The following is a 14,229-nucleotide window of genomic DNA, read 5'->3' on the forward strand; positions in this document are numbered from 1 at the left end:
GTTTTGCGAGAGATCGCGGTTATGTAATTCCTCAAGTTCTTGGTCAATAACAATCTTATCGACATCCGGATCAACTGTTACCCAAAAAATTCGTATTCTACGGTTCAAAATACATGAAAAAAACTTTGGTAAGTCCATCTGAATAAAGGAGGCCGTTGTACCCCCCCTGGCGACAGGACTATATAGTCAATTTTTCCTTATAAACTTTTTGAATATCTTTTTTCAAAAAAATCTATTTTTTACCGTGTTTTAGGTGCACAACTACCAAGTAATGATAATATGTATATGATAATTGATGAAAAATTGTAATAAATACATATATTATATAAAAAAATAAAAAGTTTATAAGGAAAAACTAACCATACCTTTGCATAATTATTTAATACTAATAAATGTATTTGTTATTCACTTTTTTAAACCAATTTGAAAATTTAGCTCATGCTCTTTCATTTGACTCCTGTAGGATGGTTATAACATTATTTTTTCTGACTTATGTTATTGCAAAAAAAAGCTCTCTGGGATAAACGATTTGAATAAAATTTTAACAATTGAATGAATCACTTTGAAATTTTTGTCACATATGCACCAAAGAACCCTCATGTGAAAAAAATTTCAAAGCACTTATTTTTACAATAGTTATTGCGTAATTAATTTTTTTTTGAAATTTCGACTTTCTTCGCAATTATATTAACAATAAATGAGTATATTAAACTTTGTAATAGGTAATTTTAAAGCTTTTTCCATTCTATGGAAGGTGTTTGTACTAAGAAAACCATAAAAGTCTTACTGTTTTCCATTAATTTGAAGAAAAAGGAAAAATGCCGTTTTTTGACATTAAATTGTTTATAAATAAAAATGGCCGTCAGATCCTACGCACGAAATAGTTACAATCTGTTCTTATAGGTATTACCTGTCGAAAAAACGTTTCAGTACCCTGACTGTTGAAGTGTCATGGAAAAAACCTCATTACCCTGGACTAGTTATGTACAATTGGAAAATATTCATATTTTCCATTGGTAATGGTATACATCTCTTCACAGTAACCACTAAAAATCATAAACTTTATTACACTTCTCTAAAAGGAATACAATGCCAAACTGGAACGCTCAGGTGAAGTAACAGAAGAAATAACCCCCTCATTATCCCCTACATTATTCCTTATTAAGATATATTGCCCCATTAGTGCGTTGCGCTGCGTTGCGTTGCGACGTCGCAACGGAACAACGCATGGGGACGAGGCCCCATCAGTGCGTTGCGCTGCGTCGCGTCGATCAGTTGCGATGTTTCAACGGATCGACGGACAAGTGTGTTCTTCGATGGTAAGGCAGGTGTGGCATACAATGCGTTGTTCCGTTGCGACGTCGCAACGCAACGCACTAATGGGGCTTCGCACCTGCGTTGTTCTGTTGCGACGTCGCAACGCACTAATGGGACCTCGCTCTTACAGAATTTGCGAATGATATTTGCCGGCTAACCAAACACCGAAATAATAATATGGAACAAACATTAAAAAGTTGGCAAAGCCAATAAACATAGAGAAAACCAAGCGCTAAAAAATAATAACCAGCCAAATAATAAAATAATGATACACGGTAAGGAAGTATAAGAAGTAAACAAGTATTTGGGATCAATTATGGAAAGGAACGGGGAGTGTAAAAAGGATCATATGTAGAAGATATTCAACATCCATTCAACTCGTTAAATAAAATTTAGCAATGAAACGAAATATCAGAAAAAACAAAAATTAACATCTTTATTTAGGAAATATTTAAGAAAAATCCTGAAAAAATACTGTCCCAACAGAATAAATAATACAAGAAACAGTGGAAAGAGCAAAACAAACATAATATTATCTACTACAGTAAATAAAAAAAATGGAACTGGATTGGCCATACTTTAAGGAAAGATCAAAACAGTATAGCGATGCTAGCACTGAAGTACCAACCAGAGCAGAAAAGGAAGGGAGGAAGAACAGACAACCGCTGGAAAACAACTACAACGAGAGAACACGAAATTAGACTAAGATGGGGTGAAGTTAAAAACAGAGCAAGAAATAGAATGGAAGTAACTAGTAGGTAAACAGTTTATAAAGAGAATAAACAAGAAACAAGATGCGCTGAGCCGGCCAGTCAGCAATATTATACCTTCGGCTGAGAAACGTATGAGCGTCCAATACTACACAAGGAAGGATGGAACTAGAAAGAGTGAGAGAGATTGAAATATTTAACAGATAAAATGCAAATTGACAGTAATCTTTTTACAGTTTTCTAAGTTACTCCTTAATCTTTTAAAGATACATTTGTGTTTAGAACAGAGCCGCAGGCAACTGCATGTCAAGCTATGATCGAGAATAGATGCAGTTGGACGAGAGGAAAAGTTTTAGGGGGATCAAGTGTTCTGAATACAATGTTATATATCAGAGGCAATCGACGAGATTTTGACAGATGGGCGGACTATGGTAACTATGGTTGGTCTTACGAAGAAATATTGCCTTACTTCAAGAAGAGTCAAGACCAACGAAATCCCTATTTGGCTAAAAATACACGGTACCATTCAGTAGGTAAGTCTACATCTAAATATACATACTTTTACATTGTTCAAAATTATTGGCGGCATTTTTCTTGGGGTTGTCGCTTTTCCTGTGGAAATAAAAACGTGTATACAATTACACATCAAGATGATGAAAATGTTCTTTAACAGTAGTAAGGAACTTCTTATTCATGTACCATGTCCTTTCAGAACGTTAGTTACCATCACAGCTATCTTAATTTTATTCACTACCACCCTAAATAGAATGCTTGTATCAATACAAATCTCTCAAAATAAACTGCTCGTCGAAAGTTGGGGATATACAAAATTATGCTGATTTTCATAGTTGATTTTTTCGCGGACAGACGGATTGTGAAAAGGTTTACTCAAACTTATTTTTTGTACTTATACCGGGGGGAAGAAAAGAAATGTTTTTCTTATGTTAAGTTTGAGACACCCTTTAGGGAGAACGAGGGTACAAATGTGAGTATAGATCAGAATCGTATTGTAGTCTTATGTTTTATAAACATGTTGTTGTTTGAATGTCCCTGATATCTTTAGAAACAAAAAAAAATAGACGGTTTTGTAATTTAACATGTGTGTTAACCGAAACAAAAGTTTGAGACACCTTGTAGGGAGAAAAAGGCACAAAGGTGAGTATACCTCGATATTATGTTGTAGTCTCGTATTTTGTGAATATTTTATTTTTTTAATTTCTCTGATATCTTTAATAACAAAGAAACTAGACGGTATTACTCTTTAATATGTGTTTCTATGTTTCACATATGTGATGTGTATGTCGTGGCATGTCGTCAGTTAAAACACATATTAAAGAGTAATACCTTCTAGTTTCTTTGTTATTAAAGATATTAGAGAAATTAAAAAAATAAAATATTCACAAAATATGAGACTAAAACATAATATCGAGGTATACTCACGTTTGTGCTTTTTTCTCCCTACAAGGTATCTCAAACTTTTGTTTCGGTTAAAACACATGATAAATTAAAAAACCGTCTATTTTTTTGTTTTTAAAGATATCAGGGACATTCAAAAAACAAAATGTTCACAAAACATAAGACTACAATACGATTTCGATGTATACTCACATTTGTCCCTCGTCCCAAACTTAACATAAGAAAAACATTTCTTTTCTTCCATCCGGTATAAGTACAAAAAAAAGTTTGAGTAAACCTTTGCATAACTGTGTGAATACTAAAGAAAAATCTAAAATAATAAAAAAATAGCGGAATCCGTTAATCTGTTCACGAAAAAATCTACTATGAAAATTCAGCAGAATTTTCTATATCCCTAACTTTTGACGAGCAGTTTACATGTCCGAAATACTCTAGTTAGGAGTAAGGAACGAAGAATGTATATCCCGAGAACGGTAGTTCTCGCTAGTGGCGCATTAGTGTCAAATTTTGGTATTTCGACAATTACTCATAATTTCCACCTACGAACTGCTCCAATAACTGTAAGTTTATATGAGGACTTCTGACCGTCTAACGGTGTATACCTCCTATCTGGAAAATTCGAATTTCTAAGTTATAGGCTTTATAAGTATGATAAAATCCATTTCATATGGAAAAAAGGGTTTTTCAAGCTCAGCCAATACTATAATACTGTCAGATATCATATTTGACGTTGAGTGCATCAGACACTACTTGTAAAAACCTTTCAAAGTCGTGTCTTCTTCTTCTTCCTACTTTATAAATAGGTTCAATGCCTGTTTTACTTCGGTTTTTAGCCTCAATTGACGTTGTCTGACCATCTTTTCCTCGGTCGTCCCAATGATCTTCTTCCATTTGACGATTTGTCTCTTGCTATTCGTACTATTCTATTTTCTATCATTCTTTGTATATGTTGATTCCATTTAATTTTTCTTCTTTTGGCCCGCATGTTTATTTCCTCTATACCACATCTCGCTCGTATCTCCTCACTTCTTACTCTGTCTCTTACGAGTTTGGATTCTTATTTTTCGTAAGACTTTCATTTAAGCTGTTTCCAGCAGTCTTTTTGTTTTCGCCGTATCTGCTCTTGTTTCCGCTGCGTACGTTATTATCGGTCTTATTGTTGATTTATATATCCTGGTTTTCGTTTCCGTTGTGAGATATTTGTTTCTCCAGATTATATGGTTGAACCATTCTGCTCTGTTTGCCATGTTCACTTGTTTTTGTACTTTTTCTTCTACTCTTCCGTAGTTTGACAGTTTTATTCCCACGTATTCCGTTTCCATCACTTGGTCTATTATTTTGTTATTTACGACCAGTTTACATCGTCTCCGTTCCGCTGATATCACCATCGATTTAGTTTTCTCTGTTGAGATCACCACGTTGTATATGAACATGATGTGTTATTATGGCGTCGTCGACGTAGTATATTATCTCTATTTCCTTTTCTCCCATTCTATATCCTCTTCTCTTTTTAACTTTCTTTATGATTTCATCCATTATCAGATTAAATATTAATGGGCTCAGCGAATCTCCTTGTCTAATACCAGTTTGATACTTGATAGGTTGCTATAGTTTTCCTTTACATCTTACCATAGAGATGTTATCTTTATAAATATTCTTTACGGTTTTTACTAAATCCAGTGATATTGCCTTTTCATATTATAAACGTATCGCGTCCCGAATTCTCACTCTATCAAACGCTTTCTTCAAATCTATCAGGCACATATATGCTGGTTTGTTGTATTCCTGCGACTTTTATTTTATTTGTCATATTATAAAAACAGCATCCGTGCATGATCTTCCTGTCCGAAATCCTTGCTGTTCCTCTTAGAGTTATTCGTTCGTTTATTTTTGTCGCTATTCGAACGCTTGTTTAGTGATAAAAATCGGTTAAACCGTTTAGAAGTTATCGAGCTCCAAAATTATAATCACCTTAACTATTTCCGCTGAAATAGTCTAGTGGTTGCGACGCTAAACTTGATCGGCGATCTGAATTCAGTTGCTAGCCATGCCAATATTATTTTTCAATCTATTCCAAATAGAAAAAAATCTAGTGGACATTCCATGGACACATAAAAAATATTATGATGGCTATAATATGAACTCGCACTGTCCGATCATAAGGTTAATCGAGAAACATTACATTTAATTTCATGCATTTAATTGACTTTGGGAAACTCCTTTGAGAAAAACCGCTAAACGCGGTGAAAATGAGTGGCGGATACAATATTCCAGCTACAAAACAGATAATATGAAGATTACGTGGCGCAAAATATTTTCTAATTTTGTAAGTTCGCCACAAAAGAGCCACGAGTTTTCCTTCAAATTTAGCAAATATTATGGAAAAATCGTTCAAAATAAAACTAGAATATTCATATCATCTCTTCTGTCGCTGGAGTTTTATGTGCGCCACTCATTTTTGCCGCCAATAGCGGATTTTTATTCTTGTTTATATTGTATAAAAACATTTATCGAAAATTTGTATCGAAATAAGTAAAGGCAACGAGTTTTTTTCTTTGATTTTAGGTGGTTACCAAACTGTCCAAGATAATCCTTACAACACCCCACTGGGCATCGCATTTTTGGAAGCTGGACAGGAAATGGGCTACGACATAAGGGACATAAACGGAGAAAAGCAAACCGGTTTCGCTCTATACCAGTTCACTATGCGCAGAGCAGCTCGTTGTAGTACAGCTAAGGCTTTCCTGAGACCAATCCGATTGAGAAAGAATCTTCACATCTGCATGTATTCACACGTCACTAGAGTGTTGATAGATCCTGATACTAGAAGAGCGTATGGCGTCGAATATATCAAAAATGGACAAAAGCAAACGGTGTTGGCGAAAAAAGAGGTTATTCTGTCAGCTGGTGCCCTGAATTCTCCTCAATTACTTATGTTAAGTGGCGTTGGACCAAAGGAACATTTGGAGGAGAAAGGGATACCGGTTATTCATGATTCACCAGGAGTAGGTTGGTATTTCCTAAATATTTATTAACTATATTTCGTAAGAAGTAAGAGCAACAATAGTGCAGCCGATATGTGAAACAATTGTGCATTTAATGATAGAAGTATATAATTTGGACCACATATACTACACATATAAAGGTTCAAATTTAGATATGAGGCCATCTCAGATTTTGCCTTTTACAAAAATTGCGAGCATTCAAAATGGCGACTATACATATGTGACTAATAGCACGATAACTTTTGAACGAGACGTCAGATTTCAACCAAATTTGGGATATAGGTTCTCTTTTTGATGTTTAACTTCGATGTCTTAAACCGGAAGAATCGGTTTATCAGAAGTTGTGTTTTTCCTGGTTTTTATGTAAAAATATGTTGTTATTTTTTTCAATTCTTTCACCCTGTATGTATTAATTTTTCAAAAAGCTTACACCGCCATTGAAAAGAACGTAAAAATATTTTTTAGGATATATTTTGAACTTTTTAGTTATCCATTTAATAAATGCATACCGTATCTTCATATGGACCTATGTGCGGCAGATTCGTGCAAATATTATAAGAATTATTGTGCATTTAATGGTAGAAGCATATAATTTGGACCACATATACTACACATATAAAGGTTCAAATTTAGATATGAGGCCATCTCAGTTTTTGTTCGTTTTACAAAAATGGCGGGCATTCAAAATGGAGACTATTGTGACTAATAGCAAAATAACTTTTGAAGGAGACGTCAGATTTCAACCAAATTTGGTGTATACCTAGGTTCTTTTTTTGATGAGTAAGATCGAGGTCTTGAACCGGAAGAATCGGTTTATCAAAAGTTGTGTTTTTACTGTTTTTTTATGTAAAAATATGTTGTTCCCTTTTCAATACTTTCACCCTGTATATATAAATTTTTCAAAAAAGTATTACTGCCATTGAAAAGAGTGTAAACATATTTTTTAGAAAATATTTTGAACTTTTTAGTTATGTTAATTAGCATTTAATAAATGCCTAACGTATATTCGCATGTACCTATGCGCGGCAGATTCATTTTGAATGCTCGCCATTTTTGTAAAAGACAAAACCTGAGATGGCCTCATATCTAAATTTGAATCCTTGTATGTGTAGTATGTGTGGTCCAAATTATATGCTTCTACCATTAAATGCACAATAATTCTTATATTATTATTTGCACGAATCTGTCACACAGAGGTACCTACATGTGAAGATACGTTATGCATTTATTAAATGATAATAATTAATATAACTAAAGAGCTCAAAACATTTCCTAAAAAATAATTTTACGCTCTTTTCAACGCCGGTATTACCTTTTTGAAAAATTAATATATACAGGGTGAAAGAATTGAAAAAATAAACAACATATTTAAAAAAAATCAGGAAAAACACAACTTCTGGTACAGCGATTCTTCCGGTTTATGAACTCGATCTTATACATCAAAAAAAGAACATATATACCAAGTCTGGTTGAAATCGGACTCTCCGTTAAAAAGTTATCGTGCTATTAGTCAGATATGTATAGTCGCCATTTTGAATGCCACCTTTTTTGTAAAAGGCAAAATCTGAGATGGGCTCATATCTAAATTTGAACCTTTGTATGTGTAGTATATGTGGTCAAAATTATATGCTTCTACCATTAAATGCACAATAATTATTATAATATTTGCACGAATCTGCCGCACGTAGGTACATGTGAAGATAAGTTATGCATTTTTAAATGGTAATTAAAATAACTAAAAAGTTCAAAATATTTCCTAAAAAATATTTTTTCGCCCTTTTCAATGCCGGTATCACCTTTTTGAAAAATTAATATATGCAGGGAGAAAGAATTTAAAAAAACATATTTTTACATAAAAAATCAGGAAAAACACAACTTCTGGTTAACCGATTCTTCCGGTTCAGGAACTCGATCTTATACATCAAAAAAAGAACTCATATACAAAATGTGGTTGAAGTCGGACTTTTCGTTTAAAAGTTATCGTGCTATTAGTCACATATGTATCGTCGCCATTTTGAATGCCCGCCATTTTTGTAAAAGGCAAAATCTGAGATGGCCTCGTATCTAAATTTGAACCTTTATATGTGTAGTATATGTGGTCCAAATTATATGCTTCTATCATTAAATGCACAATTCATATAATATTTGCACGAATCTGTCGCACTACAAAAAAATCTCTGCTTAAATAAACATTGTCTAAACATATTTATCTCCAATGATATACACCGTCTCTTTATCTAGTCTACACGGTTTTACAGGAATAAATTTCTTAAATTTAGGGATACATTAATATCAGAAAGAGCTAATTCTAGTAAGAATGTCTCGATAATTCATAGCTCAAATCTCATAATTTCCCCATTGGTGAAAAGAGGACGTTTTCTTCATCAAACCAGGAATTATCGCTAATTTCTTCAAGCTATGTTTAAAATTCGACTTTAACCAGTTGATATTTAGCAAATAAACATTTTAAAATAGACACTGGAAAATTAAAAATCTAGCAAATACATTTCCAATCGATGAAGTTGCCTTTTTTTCTCAATGCAGAACCACCTGAACATACCCTCTGCTTGGACTGTTATTTTCATTCAGCTACATAAAAAAACTGTTTCTAAAAGCACACATGTGAGAAAGTGATGGCTTATTCGTATGTGATCAAAATTTAATAATTACTTTACAAATCTTCTGACCCTTTATGGACCAATCTATCGGCAAAGAAAATGAAAGGATATTTGAGACTATAGAGCAAAGTATCACTCTATATAGCTGTGAGGTATGGTCACTAAAGGAAAGAACACTGGCAATGCTGAGAGCAACGGAAATGGATTTTTGGAGAAGATCAGCAGGAAGTTCTAGAAGAGAAAGAAACAAAACAACTAATTTGATTCGGACATATACAAAGAATGGACGAACAATGCATACCAAAGAAAATACTAAAATAGCAACCAGAAGGGAAGAGCAAACAAGGTAGACCAAGACAAAGTTGGAACGAAGGAATAGGCAAAGAGCTGTGAGAAAGAAACAGAAGATTAGCTATAGAACAACTGGACGAAGTGGCGATTGGAAGTAACAAAACGGCGGAAAACGTTATAAACCGACATGTGTAGTAGTAGTAATATTCTTTTTGATATAATTATATAGAAGCACTTTCCCGTTTCAATCATATGCAAGAATTGATAAATGTAAACATAAGCGAGTAGGTAGCTAGGAGGTGACTTAACGCTACTAGATTAACTTCTCGACTAATACTTAACTAATACCCAAGAAACACGTAAAGTACAGTTCACCAAATATAGCTGAAAGTGCGAAATTCCCATTGCCTGCGCTAACAATGAAGTGAGAACGCACATACAAACGGTCTGGACTGTCAGTGCGAGTGCGAGGTCCGTCGTTCGACGAATGCGCATCATGATCGTCACGCGTTTTCAGACTTTCAGCTATATTTGGTGAACTGTACCTGGGAGTGACGTTGCACCAGAGTGACCCGGAGGGCTGCAAACAGTGCGGCTGCGTTGGGGAGGGTGATGCCCAACATTGGAGGACCCAAATCCGAAAGGAGGAGGGCCTTGCACGGTGTTGTGCAGTCGATCGTCCTCTACGCGGCACCAGTCTGGAGTGAGGCGGTAGAGATACAGGCCTACAGGGGACTCATTGCACGAGTGGATAGAACAAGTCTGCTGCGAGTGGCATGCGTGTACAGGACTGTATATGCCGCAGCCTTGTGGGCCATCACTGGATGTGTTCCGCTGCATGTGTTGGTAGTAGAAAGAAAAGAACTATATGAAAGAAGAGACCTTAAGCTCACTATGGCCGAGAGAAGACTGGAAAGAGAAAGGTCAATTGAAAGATGGGAGGAAGAATGGACTACACGGAGCATGTGGCACAGTAGACAAAGATTCTGCTACCTATTAACCTAGTAACTTTAAAGATTGGATGGACTGTGGTCACAGACGACTGGATTATTTCCTCACGCAGGTGCTCACAGGACACGGGTGTTTTAGGAAAGGCTGACACTGATGAATGTCTATACTGCGGACACCCGGACACCGTTACACATACGATGCTAGAGTGCAATAGATGGATACTAGAAAGGAGCAGAATGGAAAGAGAGACAGGTGTGAATTTTGTGACAGTGCGAGAAATGACTGAGAGAATGACTGAAAATAAATCTGGTTGGACTAGTATACACAACTATATCCGTGTAGTGATCAAGAAGAAAGAAGAGGAGGAAAAACAGCTGTACCAACGATAGGGGTGAGAGGGAAATATCTTGTAAGTAGGAGGTAGAGGGAATAAGTTTTGATGAGAGGCGAATAGGTGAGTTAAATTGTATGAGACAGACTGTGGTAAAGAAGCTCGCATAAAAAAAATACCCAATTTTGGGACCAAAAAAAAGGGGGAAACGGGGAAAAAGCAGGGCATCCTTGCTTACAGTCTGTGGAGAAATGAAGGTAAAGTGCTTCGGAAGCGATGTCGACCTTGCAGCGGCCATTCCGCTTTCGGAGCGCTGGATGACAGAGGAGGGTCTGGTTTAGCAGGTAGGCATTCGGCGTAGCCTCTGCGACGAGAGAGCGTTTTTAAAGTACCTCGTGAACTATCGCTGGGGCTACCAAGAATGAATCCTGCACTAAGGTCAGTCAGGCGGCGTTCTGGACTGAGATGTCTTTTGAAGATTCCAGACCACCCCTCTTTAAAGATGAAAAAAAAAAAGAATGTGTGTGTACTTTGTACGCACGTAAGAAGTTATACTTCTATTATATGATTTCAATAAATAAATATACTTTCAACAGGTTATTTGTATTTAAAGATTAAACTAATTTTTACTTACTACTTTCCAAAAATTTTTACTAAAACAATACTAAAAATAAAAAAAAGTTAGATAACTCACGGAATTGAACCCGGGACCTCTCGATCTCCGGTCGAACGCGCTACCACCGAGCCAAACTCCCTTTGCTTTGACAGCTTACAACATTTCTCATGCATACTGACAAATTCAATAGACCAAGACTATAAAAATACTTTAAAATTTAAAATAAATATACTTACTATTATTATAAAATATTTTATTCCCGAAGAAGACAAATCCAAAGACACAAAAATTATAATAAAAAATACATTTACTAAAAACACTAATACATATATTCTTTTAATGACTTATTTGCGCTGATACATACATAATTTGAAAGATTAGCAACGAACTACATACTGTCTGTCTGCGCATGCGCCAGGCAAGTATAAAATTTCACCCTCGATCGTAAAGAAGTATAACTTCAAAAAAAAGATGAACTTCTCGAACATTATAACAAGAGCTACTGGACATTTGGCTTGGACAAAAGCAAATTCGAGTCGTATATTGTTTTTCTATGGACTGCGGTTATGTTTAACAGGCTCAGATAAAGTAAGAGTATGGCGACGACCAGGTGAAACAAGGATCAGTTGATCAGACATTGGTGGAGGATGAGTTATGGTAAGGGGAGGCATATATTTTGACGCTCACACGAAGTAAGTCTTTTAGATTTAGAGAATGGGACGTCAAATGACAGAGGTTACAGAAGACCATATTTTGCCGTTCGTGGTTAGGCTTTAAGTCGAGGTAACATTTTAAAATTACTAGTATAACTTGAGAGGGTTTTATCACAGGATTTATTTGGGTTTCTTCGGAGTCCAGATTTAAATCCAATTCAACATATTTAAGAATTTAAGGAGACATGGTCGGCTCCCAGAAATTGTGAAAGAATCGCAAAATACTAGTGCTGGAATGGGATAATTGGGATTGCAAACTGTTATTACTGACAGAGAACAACAACCACATGACAAGAAGATGGTATACCCGCTACTACAGTGCTTAAAATTTCTTTTGTTTTAATGAAAAGCGTCTCAAATAAAAACAATTTAATTTTCGTTACTTATAACATTAGTCCAGAAAGCCACTGCGCATCCGCTAGGAAAAATATTCTAATTCGGATTTTTTGCACAATCTTACTCAAAAAGGACTCCTTTTAACAAATTTGCATGTTGCCAGGACCAAAAGGTGGTCAAAAATTTTTTAAACGTTTTTTTTTTGTTTTTTTCCTAAAATTATTTTTGTTGCATGGAACAAAGTTTTTTAGGTTTTTTGGATCATTCAAAACAGAAAAGGTCTTTAGTGACTTTTCTCTAAAAATGATAGTTTTTGACATATAAGCGATTAAAAATTGAAAAATTGCGAAATCGGCCATTTTTAACCCTCAAAAACTATGTGAAAAACTGAAAACTTGAATGTTACCAAGGTAGGTACATATTCTTTAAACATCGATTGATGAAATCCCGAAGAGTTTTTTGCAATATAATGTTCAAAAATCCTTTGTTTTTAATTTCTAATCACGCGTGCGCGATACTATTTTCCACTGTTGCATGTGTATACAGTATGGTGCAAATGAAAGGAATAAATTCGTTATTTCGTAAACCGGCTACTTTAAGAAAAAAACCCGAAACAGGTCGATTTTTATTTTTAAGTTATGATATTGTGGCATGTATGGTATACTAGTTACGTCATCCGTCTGGGAGTGATGACGTAATAGATTATTTTTTTAAATGAGAATAGGGGTCGTGTGGTAGCTCATTTGAAAGGTTCTTCAATTCTCTATTCAGTAATTTAAACATTTACATAATTATTTATACAGGGTGTCCAAAAAATTTTTATTAAATTAAATTATTTGAAAAAAAAAAGGAGTAGAAGGACACCCTGTATAAATAATTATATAAATGTTTATATTACTGAATAGAGAATTGAAGAACCATTCAAATGAGCTAGCACACTACCCCTATTCTCATTTAAAAAAATCATCTATTACGTCATCACGCCCAGATGGATGACGTCACTAGTATACGATATATGCCATAATATCGTAACTTAAAAATACAAATCGACCTGTTTCGGGATTTTTCCTTAAAGTCGCCTGTTTACGGAATAACGAATTTATTCCTTTCATTTGCACCATACTGTCGGTGGAAAATAGTGTCGCGCACGCTTGATTATCAATTAAAAAACAAAAGAGTTTTGAATATTATATTGCAAAAAACTCTTCGGGATTTCATCAATCGATGTTTAAAGAATATCTACCTACCTTGGCAACATTCAAATTTTCAGTTTTTCACATAGTTTTTGAGGGTTAAAAATGGCCAATTTCGCAATTTTTCAATTTTTAATCGCTTATATGTCAAAAACTATTATTTTTAGAGAAAAGTCACTAAAGACCTTTTCTGTTTGGAATGATCCAAAAAACTTAAAAAACTTTGTTCCATGCAAAAAAAAATAATTTTAGGAAAAAAACAAAAAAAAAACGTTTAAAAAATTTTTGACCACCTTTTGGTCCTGGCAACATGCAAATTTGTTAAAAGGAGTCCTTTTTGAGTAAGATTGTACAAAAAATCCGAATTAGAATATTTTTCCTAGCGGATGCGCAGTGGCTTTCTGGACTATATCAAAGAAAAATTTATATTCATTACTTTAATAGGTAAACTTTGAACAATAAAAATTGTTTTGCAAGTAGACTTCATTAAAATCGAAAAATATTAAAAGAAAATTCCAAAATAACGTCAAATTGGGTGTAACCCTAATTTTATGCCGTGGTGTGTATATTAAACTGTGTCAGAATCAGTGGCAGATCTAGACATTTGAGGAGGGGAGGGGGACTTGCTTTCGTTGGAACTTTCAATTAAACACCAACCAAAAGACATACAATAGATAAACCCAAAACTACATAAAAGACATAAATAATACCTTGCTTAAGTACCTTTAATTT

General features: G+C 34.7%; 1 protein-coding gene across 1 annotated transcript in view; it reads left to right on the plus strand.

Annotated features, from left to right (window-relative positions):
- LOC114329239 (glucose dehydrogenase [FAD, quinone]-like) overlaps positions 1-14,229 on the plus strand; it is a 123,432-nt gene that overhangs the window by 84,451 nt on the left and 24,752 nt on the right. Inside the window, exons 4-5 of the mRNA XM_028278283.2 lie at positions 2,310-2,560; positions 6,009-6,452. Of these exons, the coding sequence (XP_028134084.1) occupies positions 2,310-2,560; positions 6,009-6,452 (695 nt within the window). The remainder of the gene's footprint in view (positions 1-2,309; positions 2,561-6,008; positions 6,453-14,229) is intronic.

The sequence above is a fragment of the Diabrotica virgifera genome, chromosome 3 (assembly GCF_917563875.1).
Source record: "Diabrotica virgifera virgifera chromosome 3, PGI_DIABVI_V3a".
In the NCBI taxonomy this organism is placed as follows: Eukaryota; Metazoa; Arthropoda; class Insecta; order Coleoptera; family Chrysomelidae; genus Diabrotica; species Diabrotica virgifera.